Source organism: Homarus americanus, unplaced genomic scaffold (assembly GCF_018991925.1).
Source record: "Homarus americanus isolate GMGI-L3 unplaced genomic scaffold, GMGI_Hamer_2.0 scaffold31037, whole genome shotgun sequence".
In the NCBI taxonomy this organism is placed as follows: Eukaryota; Metazoa; Arthropoda; class Malacostraca; order Decapoda; family Nephropidae; genus Homarus; species Homarus americanus.
The window spans coordinates 12,747,556-12,773,313 of NW_024722227.1; the positions used below are offsets into that span (position 1 = coordinate 12,747,556).

Genomic DNA, 25,758 nt, shown 5'->3' on the forward strand with positions numbered 1-25,758 from the left:
AGTGGTGGTGGTGGTGGAGGTAGTGGGTGGTGGTGGGTGGTGAGTAGTGGTGGTGGTGGTGGTAGTGGTGGGTGTGGTGGTGTGGGTGTGGTGTAGTGGTGGTAGTGGTAGTGGTGGTAGTGGTGGTGTGGGTAGTGGTGGTGTGGTGTGGGTGGTGTAGGTAGTGGTGGTGGTGGGTGAAGGTAGTGGTGGTGGTGGTAGTGTGGTAGTGGTGGTGGTGGTAGTGGTGGTGGTGGTGGGTGGTGGTAGTGGTAGGTAGTGGTGGTGGGGTAAGGTGGTGTAGTGGGTGTGGTGGTGGTGGTAGTGGTGGTGGGTGGAGTGCAGCAGTGGCAGGAGGTGGTGGTGGTGTGGAGGCAGGGTGGTGGGTAGGAGGTAGGGTAGTGGTGAAGATGGTGGGTGTGGGACATGGTGGTGGTGGTGGCAGTGGTGGTGGGTGGTGCAGTAGTGGTAGTGGTGGTGGTGGTGTGGCAGTGGTGGTGGGTGCACAGTGGCAGTGTGTGTATGTAGTGTGGTGGGTGGTACAGTAGTGGTGTGGTGGTGTGTATGGTAGTGGTGGTGGTAGGAGGCAGTGGTGGTGGGTGGTGGTGTGGTGGTAGTGGGCAGTGGTGGTGGGTGGTAGTGGTGGGTAGTGGTGGGGTGGAGGTAGTGGTGGTGGGTGGTGCACGGGGAGTGGTGGTGGGTGGTAGGTGAAAGTGGTGGTGTGGTGGTGGTGGTGGGTGTGTGGCAGTGTGGGTGGTGGCAGGTGGGTGTGAGGCAGTGGTGGTGGCGGTGTGGTGGTGTGGTGGGTAGTGGTGGTGGGTGGTGTAAGGTAGTGTAGGGTGGTGTATGTAGTAGGGGTGTGTATGTAGTGGTGGTGGGTGGTGTGAGGTAGTGGTGGGTGGTGTAAGATAGTGGTGGTGGGTGGTGTAAGGTAGTGGTGGTGGGTGGTGTAAGGTAGTGGTGGTGGGTGGTGTAAGGTAGTAGTGGTGGGTGGTGTAAGGTAGTGGTGGTGGGTGGTGTAAAGTAATATATTTTCCTTCATAAATGTGCTTATATTATGTCTTTTTGCCAAAAAATTTCCTTGGGAACTCATCTCCAATTATATAAAGGAAGTCAATGGAGAAATTGGTTTCGTGTTACGGATTTTAGCGTTACGACAAATTTTCAAGAACACATACCCTCCATAACCCGGGGGATGCCTGTACAGGTACAGTTGCAGTGACGAGTGCCTCCCATGCGTCAATTTTCCTGTTGTGAATTTGCACGTGCATTCTCTGTTCCCTTGAATTTCATTAATTTGTAAACCACACGGGTTTGTACATACAGGGGGGAAAAACTTTCGTGTGTGAAGCGAACTTTATGTCGGAATATGAGAGCTGCGGCTAGCCCGTAGGGTTTAAAATATTACTGTAGGGTATCCTAATTTTCCATTTGCAAATAAGCACGGTATGCTTTGCGAATATCGAATAGGGATGTTAAAATATCAATTGCGGCAAGTGTGGTTGTGAATATCAGGGTTTTGAATAGCGAGGTATTCCTGTATAGGTATATTAAATATTTATGAGCACATTTAAACCAATATATAATATTTTAGAATTTGTTTTAGATAAAAAGTTAAAGTGTAAAAATTTTGCAATAAGGCAAACTTCAAATTCTCAAACAATTACCTACCCTTTGAGTATACTGTACAGTAAACCCTCGAAGATCCGTACCTGGGAAACACATACAAATATATAATAATGGGAAAATACTCTCACAAATTATAATAAAAAAAAATATAAAAAATGTGAGTCTACCCTCAAGTCCGTTCACTATTACAGGACTTTATTAATAGAGCATGGACTTGAGGGTAGACTGTCACATCTTGAATAAATTTGTTTGATTATTTGAGAGAGGATTTTCCAATTATTATTTATTTGTATGTGTTTTGCATGTGTGTGTAATTTATTTCTTTTACGTTTCTTTTAGTATGGTGTGTGCATGTAAATGAATAAAGTTATGGAAAGCTACCCAAAAATACAGTGAAAATTTTTTTTACATTATTAAAATGTACTAAAATTTTTATCTTGTGCAAAATATATAACGTTTATATTAAAATTATTCTCTGTCTTGCAAGGACTCCAGCAATGCAAATTATATTTTCCTAACTTTAGTCTGTGATAATATATAAGATAAAAACTGTAAGCCTAAAACCACCAAACCCTGGTTGGGAGGGGGGGGGAAGGAGGGAGGGAAGAAGGGGAGGTGACAGTGACAATGGGCTCGCTTCGTAAGGCAGTGAAAATAATGCAACATAACATCCTCCACTGGAGAACTAATAAATTCAGTATGTCCAGCCAATACAACCAAGTCGACGCAGATATTATACTCATAAACTCACACAGCCAAAAGGCAGCTGAGCAACTGAAAATATTTGGTTACATGATCCATAAATCCAATCTATCAGAGGAGCCAAATGACGGGGTGGCCATTGCCGTAAAAAGAGATGTCCACCACAGAATCATAGACGACTTCACCTCAGAAACTCTCGCTGTTCAAATCAACTTGACTACAGGGCCAATCATAATAACCACAACCTACCTCCCACCACGCAGGGACTACCTGCCTTACGGGGACTTCCACAGACTCCTATCATACCACCACCCAACCTACATCATTGGAGACATGAACGCCAGACATCCTCTACTAGATGGTAAGGGGACAACTAACAATGGTGGAAGAGGCCTCGCTGACTTCATAACAAACAAAAAAGCCCAACTAATAGGCCCAGACTTTCCCACGTTCTACAGTAGGAACTCAGCCACTACTCCAGATATAGCAATAACAAACGGCAGATGCTTACACAACTATCTCTTTGAACAAGGCCCTGTAACCTCCAGCGACCACCTACCTATAATCATGACCATCTCAGCAACACCAATAACTATACCAGCTCCACCACGGAGAATCGCCAAGCAGACCAACTGGGACTTATTCAACGAAAAAGCTCCAGCCGAACTTGAGGTCAAGGGCATGACAATCCTGCAGACCATAGACAATCAGCAGGTGAACATAATAGACGAAGAAATCAACACATGGTGTGAAGCCATAGGAACAGCCTACCAGGAGGCCATGCCTCTCAAACGCAACAGACCTCTCCCACACCCACAACAGACTCCAGAACTCATCGCCCTCACAAACCAGTTCCAACTGCTACAACAGAGCCAAGACCCATGGATGGGACATCGTAAGCTACAATACATACAGAAGAATCCGGGAGGAAATAAAAACAAGATCTCTGGAACAAAGCAACCTTAAATGGGCCGAAATAGTTGAACAACTCTAACATACATACAACGATCCAGGAGTGTTCTGGCGTCGAGTTAAGAGATTGAAAGGTTGCAGCCATAACGAGTCATCATATATAACTGACCATGCAGGAAGTAAAATATATGACGACCAAGACAAAGAACCCATATTCAGGGACATATGGAGGAACATCTTCCGAATCACAAATGAAGAGAATAGGGGATTCGATGGTACCCACGAGGAGCTCGTCCTTGATGAACTCCGGGGCCAGACACACCGCACTCAGCCTTTCCCTGAAATCATATGGGAGGATCTGAGAGTGGACAGCCCATTGTCCAAACCAATCACCTCGGAAGAACTCAACAGAGCCATCTCCAATACCAAAAATAAAGCCCCTGGTTATTCAGGCATCACCAAGGAGATCCTCAGCCACATAGACAACCCGGCCATGGAGAGACTGAGAACCACAATGAACGCTTGCCTGGCCTCGGGCTACTTCCCAACTAAATTCAAAGAGGCCATTATTACCCTAACGCCAAAACAAGGAAAGAACCCCGCCGTCCCACTAAACTACAGACCGATCTCCCTCCTCGAAGTACCTGGAAAAATCCTAGAAAAATCATCAATAACCGTCTGAGAAATCACCTGGAAACAACAAACAGAGTCAACTGCAGACAATTCGGGTTCAGGAAAGGGAAGTCCACCACAACAGCGATAGCCCTGGCATGCGAAAACATAGCCAGAGCCTCGGCGAGTGGTAGACAATGTAATCTAACTCTCCGGGATGTAGCAAAGGCATTTGACAAAGTCTGGCACGACGGTCTAAAATATAAGATCCTCCAACTCGGACTTCCCACCAACATTGAAAAGTTGCTTTGCAACTTTCTTGACGGCAGAAACGCTTGACTGAGGGTAGGACAACACACAGGAGAGACCTTCCCACTCATGAGTGGAGTCCCTCAGGGAAGCGTCCTCTCCCCCACCCTATATATTATCTACACAAGTGACACCCCGCCTCCCACTAGAATAGGTAATGAAGATAATATGTATGCAGACGACATCACTCAAATAACAACACATCAAGGAAAATCGCGAGCGTTACAGGCCGAAAACACCAGGCGGGAATTAGAAAGGGTAAATAACTACGAAAAACAATGGAAAATCCAAACCAGTCTCCCGAAATTCACAGTGATACCCTTATGCAGAAGGAAAACCCATCCATTAGTAACCAATAATGCCCAGATAGAATACAAAAGCAGAGGCACCCTCCTGGGCCTACATATATCCACGACAGGTTACTCCCATCATGTCCACAGCAGGAAGGAAAAAGCAAGAAGAGAGCTGAGAAAACTATACCGCTTTAAAGCGCTTCCTGAGAAAATTAAACTCCGCCTGGTGACATCATTTATCACAACGATATTAACTTACCCAGCAATACCTCTTCATACTATGAGCACCACTCAAATATTAAAATTACAGGTGGTCCAAAATGAAGCCCTAAGATTCGTCACAGGTGAAAGATACCCCTTCACCAGAACCACAGCCGAGATACATAGAGACCTGAGAATGAAACCCATCAACCAGCAGCTGCACACCCTGGCAAGCAGAATCTGGCAAAAGATAGAACGATCAGAGCAAGAACTCCTTCAGAGACTCCCACCAGATAACGACAACAACCATACACGGTTCCCAAAAAGCTACGAAATCTCAAAAGGTCCATTACCACCCCCGATCTACACGGCCAGGCAATAGACAACCTCCCTAGACCAGCATCCGCCAGTAGGGTTGGCAGAATATGAAATAAGGCCCTTAAATCACCCATAAATGGGACAGGGTAGGCTGTCTAGTGCCTGTACCGGCAGACAATAACTAACCCATGACACAACCCTAACACACTATTAGCTTAGCTAGGCGGTCAGCCCGCCATCTCTTACCTCCTCCTGAATTTCTTCAATTTCCGAACTATAACTTCCTTCCCCCACCTCTAATCTTCCTTCATTCCTCCTTTCCCTACAAAAAAAAAAAAAAGTGACATGTTTGACAGTTTGCACTGAAGGTCTAGTGAAGTATTTATTTGTTTATTTATGTCCTTAACGTATTTTATTGGAACACACAAAAAAATAAATAAATAAAAATTTTGACGCGGAAACTTGAATTTCGACGGGTTTGAACGGCCCGCCAACGTGCAGACGACGTGCATAATCGTGTAAACAGCGTCATTTCTCTTATGTACAAAAGATTCATTATTGTTTATTACTGAATGTCTTTTTTATTGAATTAATGTTTATGTGTGCAAAATGAGCAATACAATTCATTAATAATACGTAGAAAATGAAAACACATGAGGAAATGACACAGCATTGTTTTCGTTGATTACAAAACCAGTGACTGACTGGTTCTACATATAAAACTGAAGAAAATAAAACCTTGGTTGTAGCTGTAGTAAAATTAATATGGTTGTTTTAAGTAATGTTATTTAATGTTAATAAATGGAACAATAGAAGTAGCTAACAATAATGGTAAAGAAAAAGAGAGATCGCATATGTAAGTGCGCATGCGCACACGTGAAAACATATCGTCATTACTTTACATAAGAATATGAAAGCAACACTTATTTACTGTTCATATATATTTTAATTAATGTTTCTGAATTTGTTTTTATTGAATTAATGTACGTGTGTGCAAAATTAACAATACAATTTATTAATAATACGTGGAATATTAGAGGAGACGAGACCGCTGCCGGCATTGTTTATGTTAAAGCTTACGAAACCAGTGACTGATTGGTTCTACATATAAAACTGAAGAAAATAAGACCCTGAGTTTAGCTGTAGTAAAATTAATGTAAAAAATGAATATGGTTGCTTGAAGTACCTGTAATGTTATTTAATGTTAATAAATGGAACAATATAAGTAGCTAACCATTAATGGTAAAAAAAAAGTGAGACTGCTCGTATGTAAGTGCGCACATGTGAAAATATATCGTCATTACTCTACATAAGAATATGAAAGCAATACTTATTTACTGCTCATATATATTGAAGGGTTAAATGTTGTACTCTGTATAGACTAGCAGAGAGAGAGAGAGAGAGAGAGCAGCCGAACTGCCGGATGTAAACAAACCTTAATTTCCTGCGACTTTTTATTTTTATTAAGGGGATTAGCCCACCCGGGAATAGGTCACTGACCCACATTAGGGCCTGAGGGGCAAAAATTTAATGATCCTGTAATAATAATAATAATTCAGATAAGTAAAAAAAAAGAAAAGAAAAAAAGCTGCCTATCTACCTATTGGACAAACTAAAATCGTTCCGGACCACGGGAGTTTCCGGACCACAGAATGCCGGACTAGAGAGGTACAACCTGTACTGTATATGAATTCCTAGAATGTGTGAAACCATAATATTCCCAGGGCTATGGTAATATCAATACGTACATGTATAGGCCTCACCTTGTCAACTGACCGCTCACTCCCTCTTGACGAAATTCGGCAGCCGGCCACCCTTTATATTCATGTGTAATACGAGGACTCGCATCTAGTGGTTCCAAGCCAGTGCTTTGGGACCGGGCAAAGTTTTTCATGCTCCAATCTTAACATGTTGTTGTTTTGTGTGGCAACAATGTTATGAATGCATTTGTTATGCAAGTTCATGCCATGTCAAAGTTCGTAATAAGTTCCTTCCTGTGCTCGTGTGCTATGAGTCTCGGAGTGTTGTGGTGGTGGAATGTGAACCTCACCATCGTAGTGCCTCGTTACCACATTGCTGAACTGGTCTGCATCCGATCACCCAGCCTTACCTCAACCCTGGCCTTGGCGAACACCCAGCCAGGGGGGTGTCGAAACTTTGGATTGTGACTGTACATACATATATGGGTCGATAATTTTTTATTGTTGTATTTTTGTACGGGAGGAGGGGGATCAATAAGTCAGAATTTGGGATAATTTGGCAAGGCCAGAGCCCCATATGTGCCGACTTATCGAGAGTTTACAATAATAAAAACATGAATAAAGTTTCTTCAAGCCTTGTGGGTCTCAAACATCTGAAGATAATTGTATGCAGCTCTTAGGTTAAGTAAGTCTGGCTATCTTTGTTCTCTACCATCCTATGCAATAATTAGTGATAAAGTGGCATACTACTATAAATGCATACTTCTCTTCCCGTCAATATACCATTAGACCTGACTGCATTTAGATGAGGCTGATGCATTTAGTATATCTAAATTAACAGATATACAACTTTACAGGATATAAAACAAACTTCCTTTATTTCAGAAAATAACTTTTATGAACACTATTTCTATGTATAAAGAGAGATAAACTCACCTGTAAGTACTGCTGTGACAGATCATTGTTCAAAAAATCCTCTTTTTTCATGAGATTTGTGACGTACATTTGAAGTTCTGGCAGTTCTAAGAACTCAGCTGCCTGCTTAAGTTCACTCAGATCAGTGGAGGGTAGATGACACTCACGGCAAAATATGGTGCCAGTGTAAAGGAAGTGTATCAGGACACGGAGCACTGTACCGCTCACCAGTTTACTGAGGTGTACCACAGTCTGTATTGGCACCCAAGCTGGGGTTTGGCGGGGACTACGATCACAGCTGCTTTGTTCACTACCTCTGTCATCCCACTAAAAATAAATATACATGTATCTATGTTAATACTTATTTATTTTCACTTGGTTTTTAAATATTTGAAACATCCATTCAAAGTATAAATCCTAATACAACTGACATTAATATACTTCTTTATACAAGAATAATTAATAAACGACAATCTAAGGTATGGATAATCACCATATACAGTATTAATTCATAGAATAGTGTCGCACTTAGGTATTTTATTCTGGTAACATTTGATGATTTTATTAAGGGGAGAGAAACTCCAACCACTCAAAGGGTTAATATTTTAATATTTTTTTCACCACCACTTAATTTCCTTTATATGCACTTCAGGGAGATCATTTAGTTTAATGGCAAGTCCAATATTGCCGCAAAGAAGAAAGTGATTTTTTGCTATAAAAAAAAAAAAATTAATTGCCCCTGGTGCCTAGCTGAACCAGATCCCTATTCTTACAAAGTTTGAGACAAATTAATTTTAACTTAAATTAATATAAATTTTGAAACTAAGATTTAACTTTAACTGTTTCACTCTATCTGCCACATTTAATATATATACTGTACAGTTCAATGTTTGCAGAACTTGATAACCTATATGATATTTTCATATCCAAGATAAACCTCACCAACTTGTTTTTAATAGTTATTAGTTTGTCCTGGTGGTAAGGGGGAGTTCCATAATAATCAAGAATAATCAAAGTTACGCTGTATATCAGGACATATACAGTATTCCTTTGAGCCATATTGGATATCCAGTAATATGCATCAGTCTAGCCAATTTTCAAGATACAGTGTACAATATATCCATTAGGAGGAAGGAGGGCATCCAAGTCCCCTTGCCTTGACATAGGTAGTTACAGAATGAATATTAATGTTGGTCCAAGGAAACTCATGTAACTGAAGCCAGCTAGAGAGAGAGAAAGAGAGGGGGAAAAAAAAAAAAAAAAGAGGCAGGAAAAATCGATCTTTAACCCTCTTACTGGTCAATGACCTTGTGCTGGCTCGTATCGGGCACAGCCACAAAACCTTACATTGTGCATAACCACCAATTATTCATAAAGAACTCATTGTTGTTCAAACTGCAGCTTTGTAAAAACAAAAACTCCAAACCAGACTTTGGATAATGCAACTGGCATCATCATCATCAGTGAGTAAACAGGTGAGATTTAAATGATGCAGTAACTTGTCTCCTCAATCAGCAAGACAGTAAGATTTCTCTAATTGTTAGTAATACTGTGACACACTCAAGATGGGAAATTAACTAAAAAACTATTGTAAGGCAGTAAATACAAATCTCACACTCACTATTACTCATACAGTTTCTCTGTATTATTCTCCTTCAAAGAACACATGACTAAAACTAAATCACCTTAGCATGAATGGACAGCAGGGGCATTTTCTCAAAAAATGTTTTTTACCATGATGCCCCTCCCCCCAAGAGCTTAACCAAGTAAACACAGCCTGAATGACTGATTCTATGATTAAGCTGAAGAACTGTTCTGACAGCCCAAACAAGACTATAACTGTTAACCTTACAATAAGGAAAAAGAATCTAACTTTTTTTTTATTAAGTACTACCTCTCTGCAGCCTAAGAGAAATGACTCAAAGCTAACCCTCAAGTCAAATTCTTAAGAAGAATTGCAAGACTCAGGGGAGGAGTGTTTCACTGTGAGAAGAATCAAAGGCAAAACTAAATTATTTTACCAATCATGGATTTTTACCATCCTCTCAACTCCAAACTAAATGAAACATCAAACACTTCCAATCTGCTACTTAATTAATGAGATCTAGATAATAGAACTTTGAAAAGTCTGTTTATAGACATATCATATCTAATTTTCCCTCAGGGGTTGCCTGCTTGGGTAAAGGACTTAAAGTGAGCCCTTAGTGTTTTAAAGTTTGTTTATCTTATTAAACAATCCAACTCCACCCAGCTAAACAAAGATTCCCCAGAGGACTTTTCCCCACACACCCATGTGATGTACAGAAAAGCATTAAATTAGTAATGAATAGTGCATACCATATTGAAATCCATTATTCAGTAGAGGGAATTCCAGACAAATTCCCAAACCCAAGGATAAGTAGAATTACTTATTTCATAAACTGGGTGCTCTCCCAGACACAAGCTGAACTGGCAATTAGATCATTAGTTCAACAAAGAAAAAACTCTTGCAACCCAAAACAAACGGTCTCAAATTTGATAATAGAGTACCTGCATACTAATAATATAGGATTTCTGTGACATAGCCCATTTTCTCAGTCATTCGGAATCACGTTTAATAAACACGTTCATGTGTGGAAGCTAGCTCCTGAACATGTTCACCTAGCTCCCAAACAACTGAGAAAACAGCTGATAGACACAACAGTCCCCAAACAGCAAACATTTTAGGAGTCGTGCACTGTTAGGCTAATTTATGTTATCAACCACGGAGATAGCTAGAATAATGCGTGGCAATAGAAATCTAATATGGCTGATATCAAAACACAAGAAGGTAAGGTTGTGCGAGTGCACGGGAAAACTATCATCAGCCTTCAGTGGCAAGTGTTGCTTTTAATCTCACTTTATAGAAAGAACAGCAACAACGGGAAAGAATTACTAGGTAATCACTTAATAGTACTAACTGTAAATGGATGTAGGAAAAAATTACACAGGAGAAAACGGCACAGGAAAAAATGGCAATAGGAAAATATGGCACCGGAAAAAAAGGCAATTATCAGACTTGGAAAATATGGCACCGGAAAAAAGGGCATAATCATCAGACTAGGAAAACATGGAACATTAATTTTTGTTGACATGTTTTTGCTAAAATTTTATAACCTAATCTAACCTAGCCTACTGTATGCACACCATTGCTTATTAGCTCGTTTGTACAGTAGTTCGAAAGGGCCTTAGCTCATGCTAACAAGCTCGTTTGTGGCTCGCGAGCTCGAAGTGAAATTTTTTGTGCCATATTTTCCTAGTATGAAAATTGTGCCATTTTCCTGTGCCATTTTTCCGAGTACCCTGTAAATGTCAAGGGTAAGCCAAGGGGTGGATACTCAAAACACTTAGTACATTGCACATTTGGCAATCTTGTAACCGACTTGCAGTATTCAAATCATCCATACCCAAAACTATTTTGTGATGTTGTAGGGGTATTAAAATTCAAATGTAAATACTGTAGAGTAAGTCTTTGCGTGGACCAGTTTGTCAATCACGGTTATGCTTTTAAAACATCCCGACCAGGTAGTAGGCAGCTATCAAACAGGGAGGTACTATCGCCTGGGAAGATATTGGAAGCATAATGTGTTGTCTAATGGTAGACCCTACTGCCATATGGCATCACAAAAATTGTGACCAAGTCCCAGGTTGCTGATCTGACTTTCTGCCTCATTTACACACAATTTGTCCCAGGTTGCTGATCTGACTTTCTGCCTCATTTACACACAATTTGTCCCAGGTTGCTAATCCGACTTTCTGCCTCATTTACACACAATTTGTCCCAGGTTGCTCATCTGACTTTCTGCCTCATTTACACACAATTTCAGGGTCTCAATTGTCTCTCTTACATTGACAACACAACATACATATATTGTTTCTCACTATTGATCTTTTTTTGGGGGGGTTCTTTATTACCATTATCATTTTATTTACTTTTTTGTATTGTTTATTATAATTATTATTATTATACTCCCTCTTGTACATGTATTTAAGAAACCACAATGAAATAACATACAGTAAGTCCGTGCTTAACGTCGTCCTGCTTAACGTTATTTCGGTACTACGTCGCTAAGCTTTAGAGACCAAAAATTCATTTAACATCCCCTGTGATCCGATACTATGTCGTTTTGCGTCATCACGGACTACTTTCTTCGTCGCATCACCCGCTCTTGTCTGGCCGCGCTACGCTCTCTTGGCTCGTGACAGTCTCAGTGGCTCACCACCCCCCTACTCCGCTCCCACCCCCCTCCTCCGCTCCCACCCTCCTCCTCAGCTCCCACCCTCCTCCTCAGCTCCCGCCATACTCCTCCACTCCCGCCATCCTCCTCCTCTGCTCCACTACCCACCACACACTTGCTCTACCACCACCGCACTATTTTCTATAGAAATGGCAATGATTTTCTGTATATGTAATGTATTTCATGGGGCAAAGGGAGGCTCAGGAACATAATTCCCGTATTTTATATATTCCTTATGGGGAAATTTGATCCGCTTAACGTTGTTTCATACAACGTCGCATTTTTAGGAACGTAACCCCGACGTTATGCAAGGACTTACTGTATAGGGGGCCCCCAAATTCGCAAGGGTTAGGTTCTCAAAATGGCCGCGGATCGCCAAATCCGCGAATAACATTTACTGACCGGAGGAGGGGGGGGGGGTACATTTTTACTTGTGGACAAAGAAATGTATATTCCCTTTATGTGTTTGCCCTTAGGACAATTATTTCTTTTACCTGTATTGTATATATGTGTGTGTGTGTGTGTGTGTAGACACACACACACACACACACACACATACATACAAATAAATAATAATGGAAAAATACTCTCATAAATAACCAGAAACAAATTTATTAAAAATGTGAGTCTACCCTCAAGTTCATGCTTTATTAATAAAGTAATAAAGCACAGACTTGAGGGTAGACTGTTAGTTTTAATAAATTTGTTTCTGATTATTTGTGAGAGTATTTTCCAATTATTATTTATTTGTCAGTGTTTTGTGTGTGTGTGTGTGTGTGTGTGTCTACACACACACACACACACATATTTACAATACAGGTAAAGGAAATTACTGTCTCTAGAACGAATGGCTCCCTGTCCCAGCAGCGAAAATGCCAGCAACTTTAAAACTACCCACAGACATTCTTGGGTACATCCGTGAATAATAGAGGACCGTGAAATAAAAATCCCCGAGCTTGGGGGCCCCTCTGTATATGATTGTGTTTATAGGTGACTTACGTATCTCAAACATAATGTACAAACTGGTTCAATACACCTACAATATATAGTATAGTATAGTATATACCATATTGTATATTGTTGTAAGTAAGTATACAGTAGTACCCCGCTTAACGCGGTCAATTGAACCCACAGGGTACCGCGTTAAGTGAACAACAGAACATATGGGATTAATTCCAATAGAGACTGGCCCGACCCCCAAACTCCACTTTTGACGACACACAACTATGTTGTAGTAAAAATTTTATCTTAACTTTATGATGGTATGCACACACAATTAATAATTAAGAGAAATATCAATAATATTAGGTTTTTTAACACTTGCATTAGTAGAAAAGATGGCTGGGCACACGGGGATGGGGGGTTGGTTCCGAGGCAGAGGGCAGATTATTGGCCCTCACCTGTATCACTTGTATCAATTGTATCACTATCCACCACAGAGGCTTGCAGGGCCTCTTTGTCAAACCCCTCAAAGGCCATATAAGTCCATATCCTCACTATAATTATCACTATCACTGACTTGGGCCGGCTGTGGTGGGTGGCGGGTGAAGAACTCGGTAATGTTTTGATGACTGGCCGACCTTGTGCGCATCGTGCCCGCGCCGCTTCCCGCGTATATGATGAAAAATTCCGCGTTAAGTGAAAGTTCAGCTCTGGCGAGGCACCGCGTATATGATAAAACGCGTTAGGCGGGGTAATACTGTATTTCATAGTTTTATTAATGCTTTTCACTTTTGTAAATGTATGTAAAGCAGTGGCATACCCAGAAATTTGCCAAGGGGTAGGGAAACTTTGAACTAAATATACAATACGGGATAATTAATAAGTTTCTGTTCATTCATGATGAGCTTACCGTTCAATTGCTTTTTTCTTTTTTTATTGTTAAAAATGTTTTATTTGAAATAATTCATGATCTCTTTGGTACACCTATGACTTAAAGAGAACTTATTGAAATATAATACTGTACTACAGGGATATCTCTATGGGTGACTCAAGTAACTCAAACATACATTACTGTGGCTGCTAATACTATTGGCGGATTTTGTCTATTTGTGGGGGTTCATGGAACCTAATCCCAGCGAATAGTGAGGATCTACTGTACATGCATATAAAAGTTTAAAGATAAGTCATGTTCATAATACCTGTTCTATACTAATGGCTTGGAAGGCTGCATGATTGAGTTCTCTGTGAATGCCAGGACGCTGGTCTTGTGGTATTGTTTGCATGCTTGATCTTCGTTTCACAGCCTCTTTTAGTCGACTGCAAAGTAATAAGCACATTCAAATTACCTGCCAAGATATAAATGACAAAAAATCTTGCAACTCTCTGTAAAAATAAATCAGTAAAGAAATAAGGTGATCTGGAAGAATAAGATGCTATGTGAAAAAAAATACAAATTGATAAAATCCTCCTTGATGATTCACTAAGATCTGTAAACATGATCCTTGTGAGATGTTAAACCTAATTCCTGTAATGAGCTTAATACAATAGCATGCAATTTTAAACAACAGAAAATTTATAATAACATATTACCCAATGCAGGCTGAATTAAGACAGGCTGCACATAAGGGATTATTTTAAATAATTTATACATGTACAGTATACACAACATATATTTCTGCCTTATAAATTAGTAATATATTAACTCTTTGTGATTACTAGAAACAAAACAAATAATTGAAAGTCTATTAGCCTCAATACAGTACCTACTCAATGTCAGTGACTGGACAAATGACTCATGGTGAGGAAAGCTGCATTTGGTTACATTCTGCAACCTTTTGAACTACTGTACAGTACTGTATAGTCACAACCATAATAAAGTTTAAGACTGGAGAGCACTTGAGAAGAAAAAAATCCTACATTAAGAGAGTCAGCCTGTATTTAATCCTGAAGCCTCAAATGTAATTTGTTAAATTACATGCACATGGCCATGTAATACAGTACTGTCAATATTGGCTTAGAAACTTCTTCAAGGGAATGTAGAATATTGCATACACATACTTTCTATCCAAGATTTTTTTTATAAACTGACAGCACCTGACAGTATAGAAAATGTGAGAAAAAAAAGGGTTGATCTTGAAACCCCATTTTATGGCTGAGCCAGGATCTACCCGGGTAGGCAACTTATGAATTTAAGTTTACATATAATTCCTAAATTAGCTACCAAAAGGGATCTTTAGAGGAAAGCATTCAACATTTAAATAGGAAACAGTGAGTAGAGAGAGAGAAACCCATGTTAGAAGACATACGAGGTCTGTCCAAAAAGAAACCAAACTTTTAAAAAACAAATTTATTGCTTTACTTACAACTTTATCAGACTTGTCTCCTTCAAAGTACTCCCCTCCACTGTTGATACACCACTCCCAACGTTTTTTTCCAGTTCTGGAACACGTCCTGGAACGCGTTTTGAGGGATGGTGTGCAGGTCTCGTAGCAAATTTTCTTCTATCTCTTCTATCGTTTGAATTCGGCAACCTTTTAGGGTGGATTTCAATTTGGGAACAAAAAAAAGAGTCCGCAGGGGCCAAATCCGGAGAGTTGGGCGGCTGGGGAACGATAGTCGTCTCATGCTTCGCCAAAAAGTCATGGATACGGAGTGACGTGTGAGCAGATGCATTGTCATGGTGCAGCATCCAGGTCTTGTTTGTCCATGCCTCAGGCGTCTTCCTTCGCACTGCCTCCCTCAAACGCTTCAGGACCTCCAAGTAAAACTCTTTATTGACTGTCTGACCACGTGGAACAAACTCATGATGAACGAAGCCCTTCCAAACAAAAAAGACGATCAACATCACCTCCACATTTGAGCGACTCCGACGTCCAGATTTGGGATCGTCTTCGGTGGATGTTCTTCCCCTTTTGAAACGCTGGTACCACATGTGACATTGCATACGGCTCAAACAATCCTCTCCATAAGCCTGTTGCAACATTTGAAAAGTCTCCTTAAAATTTGTTCCCAATTTGTAACAGAATTTTACGCAAACACGTTGCTCTTCAAGATCCTTCATTGTTCAACTTGCAACAAATTGCCAAGTGCACTAAACACACGTTCACTCTAGCAGGTGTAGCTTGATGACTAATTGACTTGGCATGATGCGGCTAGTGTTAAACTAAAGGTCAAGGTCACCGCTACACAGTGCTCCTGTCATGAGCACACTGCGCCAACTCGTTGGTGCGGTATTTAAAAAATTCGTTTCTTTTTGGACAGACCTCGTATAACTTGCTCTTCCCTTGTTTCAACCACAATGGTGTTGTCAAGTGTCAAGTTCTCATTGATTTTCATGGTAAGTGAAGTGAATGTGCCTTTTCTAGGTTCAGCCAAAATTGGGAGGCAGTGGTTGCAAGTGCTCCAAGTGTTAAAGTGGCAAGCAACCGATGAAAGGATTTAACCTGAATGTAGTTTTATTTACTAGGTAACAATGAAACTAAACTCCCTAACTCCATGTAACAATCCATGCATCTCTGTGGTGTTTGTAGTATTGCATTGAGTATCAAAATACTGTACATTATTAACGTGATGATTCAGCATCTCTTGGGTGACATGAAACCAAAATCCTCTTGGGCAGGTTACCAAGTTGCTGACATCCAAGAAGTTAAATTCCCACTCTCATGCAGTATTTTATCAAAATAAGTTTAACTTCAGCCAAAGACTCCTCACAGAAAAGAGGGCTTACAGGCTGCCCCACCCACTAGAAAAACTGCACCTGACTCCATGGGCAGATCCAGGGGGGTCCTAGGGGTCTGGACTACAAATGTAAAAAAAACTTCTTCTTTTGTTCAATCCAGAATTTGACTTCTAGCTTTATACCTAGACATGTTAATGCCTAGCAATAACTCGCCAGGCCAACATACAGGCAATTAAAACATCTAATAATTACTTAATAAGTAATATTAGGAGGACACGTCGCTACCTGTCATTTAATTGCAATTCTCAAAACCCCCTCCTGCATCCTTCACCACACGCATTGCTAGCGTAATCTTCTTGCCTGGCGAATCAGCTGTATAAACACACAAAGAAAGCTCCGCTAATTTGTGTTGTAATAGCTGAAATATTAAGTGTCACAAGGATTTTATATTTGATATTTATACATCTTAGCACGGTGAGGAAATCGAGTAATTTTTATTTTGTTTATGTCTCTCAGATAATGTGTTTGGGGCAATTATTTTATACGGTCTGGTATATATATAATATATATAATATATATAATATATATAATATATATATATATATATATATATATATATATATATATATATATTGTGTATATATATATATATATATATATATATATATATATATATATATATATATATATATATATATATATATATATATATATATATATATATATATATATATATATACAGTCAACCCTCACTTTACGCGGTCCCACATTCCGCGTTTCCACGTTTACACGGTGCCCTGCCAGAACCCAGGATGCTCACATTCCGCGGTGGGTGTACCCCTTTACACGGGTGAAGTATAATTTTTTTATTTAGCTCATAAAATTCATACAAATTATCCGGCCAGAATATAATTTACATTGCTGGAATTCTTACAATTTGATGATCATTTTGAATATAAACATCATAGATTTTGCATTAGACATACAAATTTTAGATATAATGTTTACTCTGAGTAAATATGTTATCTTTTGTGCAAAATATATGACATTTATATTCAAAATATTCCTGGTCTTACAAGGAATCCAGCAATGTCAATTATATTATCCTAACTTTAGTCTGATTTATTATTTATTACTAAAAAGGTAAACAGTCTGGTATTCCCACACATTCATCTGGTAGGGAGGGTTGGTGGGGGGTGGGAGGGAGGGAGGGACCGGCGACCGACCACCTGGCACCATGGTGTGAAGAATATTTTTTTTTTTATTAACTGAAGATATTTGTTTTAGCTCATAAAATTCATACAAATTACCCGGCCAGAATATAATTTACATTGCTGGAATTCTTACAATTTGATGATCATTTTGAATATAAACATCATATATTTTGCATTAGACATACAAATTTTAGATATAATGTTTACTCTGAGTAAATATGTTATCTTTTGTGCAAAATATATGACATTTATATTCAAAATATTCCTGGTTTTACAAGGAATCCAGCAATGTCAATTATATTATCCTAACTTTAATCTGAGGTATTATTTAATACTAAATGTTAAAATCTAGTTTTTTCACCCAACCTTTCTCTTGAAGGGAGGATTGGTGGGGGGTGGGGGGGAGGGTTGGGACGGACCGACCATCTGGCCCGGTTGGAAGAGGGGGGAGGCAAGGTGGGGTACTTTGATTGACAGATAGTGTCCTGAAGAATTTTTTTTTTTTTATTAACTGAAGATATTTGTTTTAGCTCATAAAATTCATACAAATTACCCGGCCAGAATATAATTTACATTGCTGGAATTCTTACAATTTGATGATCATTTTGAATATAAACATCATAGATTTTGCATTAGACATACAAATTTTAGATATAATGTTTACTCTGAGTAAATATGTTATCTTTTGTGCAAAATATATGACATTTGTATTCAAAATATTCCTGGTCTTACAAGGAATCCAGCAATGTCAATTATATTATCCTAACTTTAGTTTGAGGTATTATTTATTACTATACCTGGTTTTCCCCCAAAATTTCTCAGAGAGGGAAGAGCCAGCGAGTGTAGTGTGAGAAGAGGGGGAGGGAGTTGAGTCCATTATTTGAATGGACATTAACTTGGCGACTGTATTTCTCTATTTCTCTTAAGTATTAATTGTGTGCATGTACCATCATAAAATTAAGATGTTATTTTTACTAGAACACAGGTATTGTGTTGGAAAAAGTGGAGTTTGGGGGTCAGCTGGTCTCTATTTCATTTAATCCCATATGTTATGTTATTCACTTTACGCGTTTCTCACTTTCCGCGGTACCCTGTGGGTTACATTAACTGCGTAAAGTGAGGGTTGACTGTATATATATATATATATATATATATATATATATATATATATATATATATATATATATATATATATATATATATATATATATATATATATATATATATATATATATATATATTATATATATATACAGTCAACCCCCACTTTACGCGGTCCCACATTCCGCGGTGGGTGTACCCCTTTACACGGGTGAAGTATAATTTTTTTATTTAGCTCATAAAATTCATACAAATTATCCGGTCAGAATATAATTTACATTGCTAGAATTCTTACAATTTGATGATCATTTTGAATATAAACATCATAGATTTTGCATTAGACATAAAACTTTTAGATATAATGTTTACTCTGAGCAAATATGTTATCTTTTGTGCAAAATATATGACATTTATATTCAAAATATTCCTGGTCTTACAAGGAATTCAGCAATGTCAATTATATTATCCTAACTTTAATCTGAGGTATTATTTAATACTAAATGTTAAAATCTAGTTTTTTCACCCACTCTTTCTCTTGAAGGGAGGGTTGGTGGGAGGTGGGGGGGAGGGTTGGGACAGACTGACCATCTGGCTCGTTGGAAGAGGGGGGAGGCAAGGTGGGGTACTTTGATTGAGAGATAGTGTCATTAACTGAAGATATTTGTTTTAGCTCATAAAATTCATACAAATTACCCGGCCAGAATATAATTTACATTGCTGGAATTCTTACAATTTGATGATCATTTTGAATATCATAGATTTTGCATTAGACATACAAATTTTAGGTGGAATGTTTACTCTGAGTAAATATGTTATCTTTTGTGAAAAATATATGACATTTATATTCAAAATATTCCTGGTCTTACAAGGAATCCAGCAATGTCAATTATATTATCCTAACTTTAGTTTGAGATATTATTTATTACTATACCTGGTTTTCCCCCAAAAATTTCTCAGAGGGAAGAGCCAGCGAGTGTAGTGTGAAAAGAGGGGGAGGGAGTGGAGTCCATTATTTGAATGGACATTAACTTGGCGACTGTATTTCTCTATTTCTCTTAAGTATTAATTGTGTGCATGTACCATCATAAAATTAAGATGTTATTTTTACTAGAACATAGGTATTGTGTTGGAAAAAGTGGAGTTTGGGGGTTAGCTGGTCTCTATTTCATTTAATCCCATATGTTATGTTATTCACTTTACGTGTTTCTCACTTTCCGCGGTACCCTGTGGGTTACATTAACCGCGTAAGTGAGGGTTGACTGTGTGTGTATATATATATATATATATATATATATATATATATATATATATATATATATATATATATATATATATATATATATATATATATATATATATATATATATATATAATGTTATGGTAATTATGAGAAACACATAGGCATGACGAGGTTTATTACAAAGTGATGAAAAATATACCATCAATACTGTACAGTGGGTAGTCCACAAAAGATGTAGCCATGTCTCTTTATTTGAGTGCCCCGTCAAAGAAGTCCGTTTTCTCTCACTTCAGGACGCCGAGTCGTCCGTTTTCTCTTAATCTTAGAGTGCAGTACACCAGAGACTTCTTTATTCCTTAGTAATGACACAGAATTTGAAATTGCAACTGGGGTTGCAATTGTTGAGGCAACTTAGATATGTCTGATTACAAATGGAATATTCAAGATCCATTGTGAGTGATGTTTAAAGCTTCAACTGTCTTTATGGTTGGTAAAACTTGTCAAGTCTGTCAGTCTGAGTGGCATGTGTGAGGCCTTGTGTTTGTACAACCGTAAAACTTGTCAAGTCTGTCAGTCTGAGTGGCATGTGTGAGGCCTTGTGTTTGTACAACCGCTAAACATATAAATATATAATGCTATGGTAATTATCAGAAACACACATAGGCATGACGAGGTTTATTACAAAGTGATGAAAAATATACCATCAATACTGTACAGTGGGTAGTCCACAAAACATGTAGCCATGTCTCTTTATTTGAGTGCCCCGTCATAGGAGTCCGTTTTCTCTCACTTAAGGATGCCTGAGTTGTCCGTTTTCTCTTAATCTTAGAGTGCAGGACACCAGATACTTCTTTATTCCGTAGTAATGACACAGAATTTGAAATTGCATACCCAATTGCAACTGGAATTGCAATTGTTGAGGCAAATAGATATGTCTGATTACAGCAAATGTGTTATTGTCAATTTGTGGGTGAAAGATTTTATCTTCAATAGATGTAGGTTAACATTACACCAGGAGGCAAATGCCTAAAGAAGGAAGGATATTCCTTTAACACATAATATCTGGCCAGTATGGGGAGGATCACCGTGTCTCTGTCAGGTGGTCGTGGAGTGGTGGTCCAGCAGGCGTCCTTTTTTTTCTGGGGGCGGCCACAGACTTATCTTGATCGGACGTTAACGGCGCATGACTGTGTGTGTGTGTGTGTGTGTGTGTGTGTGTGTGTGTGTGTGTGTGTGTGTGTGTGTGTGTGTGTGTGTGTGTGTGTGTGTGTGTGTTATACTACAGTATTACCCCTAACACGGTTTTGGCATTTACCGTATCTGTGGTGCCTCGCCAGAAACTGAACTTTCACTGCTTGGCGGTTTTTTCACATATCTGGCGGTGAGTGTCGGCTCGAGGCGCTATTTTTAGATTGCCCAGCCACCCTGCCTGACTGCCTGTTTTAGCTCATAAATTCGTCAAATTACCGGCCAGAATATAATTTACATTGCTGGAATTCTTACAATATGATGATCATTTTGAATATAAACATCATAGATTTTGCATGAGACATACAAATTTTAGATATAATGTTTACTCTGAGTAAATATGTTATTTTTTGTTCAAAATATATGACATTTGTATTCAAAATATTCCTGGTCTTAGGAATCCAGCAATGTCAATTATATTATCCTAACTTTAGTTTGAGTATAATTTATTACTAAAAGTTAAATATTCTGGTTTTCCCACACATCTCCTTGGGACGGTTGGTGGGGGTGGGAGGAGGACGACCGACCATCTACCTGTGAAGAATATTTTTTTTATTAACTGAAGATATTTGTTTTAGCTCATAAAATTCATACAAATTACCAGTCAGAATAAATACATTGCTGGAATTTTTTACAATTTGGTGATCATTTTGAATATAAACATCATATATTTTGCATTAGACATACAAATTTTAGATAAAATGTTTACTCTGAGTAAATATGTTATATTTTTGTGCAAAATATATGACATTTATATTCAAAATATTCTATCTTACAAGGAATCCAACAATGTCAATTGTATTATCTAACTTTAGTTTGAGGTATTATTTATTAAAATTTAGTGGTTTTCCCCAAAATTTCTCAGAGCGGGAAAGAGCCAGCAGTGTAGTGTGAAGAGGAGGAGTTGAGTCCATTATTTGAATGGACATTAACTAATGACTGTATTTCACTATTTCTCTTAAGTATTAATTATTATTGCATGTACCATCATAAAATTAAGATGTTATTTTACTAGCGTAGGTATTGTGTCTGAAAAAGTGGAGTTTGAAGTCGGGCGGTTCTATTGGAATTAATCATATGTTCTGTTGTTCCTTACTTGTTTTCTTAACTGCTACCTCTGGGTTTATTGACGTATTAAGTGGGATACAACATGCAATAATGTATATATATATAATATGTATATGTAATATATATATAATATATATATATACATACAGGTTTGCACTCTCTAGTCAGCTTGGGGACAGGTGCGGACCATGGGACACCCTTTTCCTGGATAGATGGTGACTTGTGCTGTGTGGAAACTTGCACCACTTTCTCTGTATTGGTCTCTTTGAAGACATATTGAGGGTTAAATGTCATTATAGTAGCTTCTCAAATTTTGAGTTTTTAATTCTTAGCATTATTTTATTGGAACACAAAAAAATAAATAAATAAAAATTTTGGTGTGAAACCTGAATTTCAGCCGGGTTAGCAACCGTAGCGTGCAGGCGATGTGCATAATCGTGTAAACTTAGTGTCATTTCTCTTATATTACAAGATTCATTGAATTAATGCTTTGTGTGTAAAATGGGCAATACAATTTATTAACAATACGTAGAATATTAAAACACACGAGGAATGACAGAGCATTGTGATTTGATTACAAAACCAGTGACTGACTGGTTCTACATATAAAACTGAAGAAAATAAAACCTTGGTTGTGGCTGTAGTAAATTAATATGGTTGTTTTAAGTAATGTTATTTAATGTTAATAAATGGAACAATAATAGTTACGATAATAGTTAAAGAAAAAGAGATCAGTATGTAAGATTTGTCACGGCAACATATCATCATTACTTTATAAGAATATGAAAGCAACACTTATTTACTGTTCATATATATTTTAATTAATGTTTCTGAATTTGTTTTTGTTGAATTAATGTTTGTGTGTGAATATTGTTATATTTGTTAATGTCGTGGAATATTGAGAAATGAGGCGGCTGCAGCATTGTTTATGTTAAAGCTTTTCGAGTGCTGTATTGGTTCTATATAAAATGAAGGAAATAAGACCTGGTTTGGCTGTGGTAAAATTAATGTAAAAAATGAATATGGTTGTTGAAGTACCTGTGTTATTTATGTTAATAAGTGGAACAATATAAGTAGCTAACCATTAATGGTAAAAGAAAGTGAGACTTCTCATTGTAAGTGCGATGTGAACATATGTATTATTCTATATAAGAATATAAATAACATTATTTTGCTTATATATTGAAGGTTTAAATGTTGTCTTGTTAGCAAAGAGAGAGAAAGCATACTAGTCCGGATCACTATGAAAAATTCCAATACAGTAATTTTTCTTAAATGCATTCTTGTATAGTAAAAAGTCTTTACTATTGGCCTCAGAATATCTCAAATATCATGTATTGGTTTAAATGGCTAAATGCCCATGATATTGGTCAGATTAAGACAAAGATTGAGGGTTTGTGTTTTTGACCCCAACCTCCTTTTGGTATTCCTGGATCCGTCATTTGGACTCCTCCTCTACTTTGTCCATCAGGGTGTTGACAGACATTCTTTATCTGTCTGCATCATTTTGGATTAGTGATTTATTAAGGAAGGTTTTGGTGGGTAGCCTGAGCTACTTGTACAGCATGCTGACAATTCGTGGCATTTTACATTTTTGTGTTTTGTGGTGTTTGTTGGGCAAACACATAAAGTAGAATATACATTTCTTTGTCTGCACCAGTGAAAAAATGCCCCTCCACCCCTTTGTCAATGAAAAATGGCTATTTCTACTTGGAATTTGGCTGTTGCAGCCATTTTGGAACCTAACCCTGTGAATTTTATGCTGTACTTAGTGTGAGACAGTTAAATGACCATAGGGGTTATCTTAAAAGTGCAGGAAGTTACCTTTCTCTGTTCTGTCTTTTTTTGTTTTGTTTTTTTAATATATGTCCCATTGGGGTGCTCTTATGAGAGGACTTTACAGCATTTTTACTATTGTAAATTTAGAGTGTGGAAAGTGTATGACAGGTAAAAGGCATCAGGCTTATTAACATTCAGCAGATAGGATTGCTTGGGTCATCAAACTGAAGGAAGATATTACACCTTCCTAGATTTTGACCCTTCTGTGATATGAGTAATGGTAATGTTATCAAGGGTGTTAAGAACCTTCAAGGTGATTGTTTTAACCTGTATTCTAGTTCTATTAATGCAGTGGACTTTCATTGGTCCATGGATTCTTTTTATGCCCAGGGAGATGAATAGATTAATTCTCTTACAAAATGCTCTGAATATAACAGAGCCCACCATTTATTAATTTAGAGCTAATTTTCTCTTCCAAAAATGCTCTAACAGGCAATAGAGTTCAATTCATTCTATTAATTTTGAGGGGTTATAACTGATCTGCAAGTATGAAATAAAGATATATCAGAACCTGTACAGTATTATACACAAGTAAATCATTGTAAACAGTTGGTAGTGAGGCAGCTAATCCACTGGACCATGATGGGCTTAAAAGCTACCTCACATTAACTACTAACTTGAACCTAACGCTCCCCGCCCAGCACTGTGGGCTGGAGAGGGGTAGTCTGCCCACAGATGGTTCCAGACAGTTTTTAATCAGATTTGTTAAGAGGCATTGGCTATAGAGAAGTGGCTCATCAGTAAAGGGACTAGCTGCTCAAGGCAAACTGTGGTTTTAGTTCAAACCTAAAATCTGCAGTTATGTAAATCAGCGCATGAAATAAAGAATGTGTTATGCCCCACCACAACATGATCAAGTTAAAATTTCTCCGTCTTTGTCCAAGTGGCCAGACCTGTTGACAAGAAGATTAAGAGACTGCATTATATATATAATTTTTTCCTTCTTCAAGACCAGAAAATCCTTGCATCTATAAAACAAGAAGCCTTCTGTTCAAGTACTCTGTACAGGCATAGAAGCAACTCGAAACAAAACCTGATTACAAGACACAACTAGTTCAATCACTTTGCTGTTGAAAAGACATCAGTAGACCAAAACATGATTTTTGCACTCCACCCGTGAGGTCATGGCTGACATGATCAGTCACCAAGAAGCCACATTCTGTATCTGAGTTAAAGTTCGAGTTGTGTCACCAAATGTTCACTCAGCTGTGAAAGTAAGGTTTAGACTTTGAATAGTGTATAGGATATGGAGTTACAGTATAGTCAGTATTAGATAGTGCAGGTGCTACTTTTATAGTAAAAATTATTTGCATGTTCTTGATTGCATTGTTTGTTTTGTAAATATTTTTCAAATTTTTGTTACCATTTACTAATGTTTAATGTTACTTTTTTGGTATGATCAATTGGTATTGGTATTTGATAAATTGTCAGATCATGACTTATGGAGTGAAGAAATGATCTGCATGAAAGTACTGTAATGTTGGGTGAAATAAATACAATGAAGGTATTAGAAAAATAGAGAGTAAAAAAATTGTACAGAAGAATAATATCACTGGGAACAAAATTCAACTTTGTACATTTGAGACCTGTTTCTGGAAATT

The 25,758-nt window shown here is 38.1% G+C and overlaps 1 protein-coding gene across 1 annotated transcript in view; it reads right to left on the bottom strand.

Annotated features, from left to right (window-relative positions):
* LOC121862389 (rho-related BTB domain-containing protein 1-like) overlaps nucleotides 1–25,758 on the bottom strand; it is a gene marked incomplete in the record, with an annotated part of 135,601 nt that overhangs the window by 48,700 nt on the left and 61,143 nt on the right. The window contains 2 exon segments of the mRNA XM_042360655.1: nucleotides 7,592–7,897; nucleotides 13,968–14,085. Of these exon segments, the coding sequence (XP_042216589.1) occupies nucleotides 7,592–7,897; nucleotides 13,968–14,085 (424 nt within the window).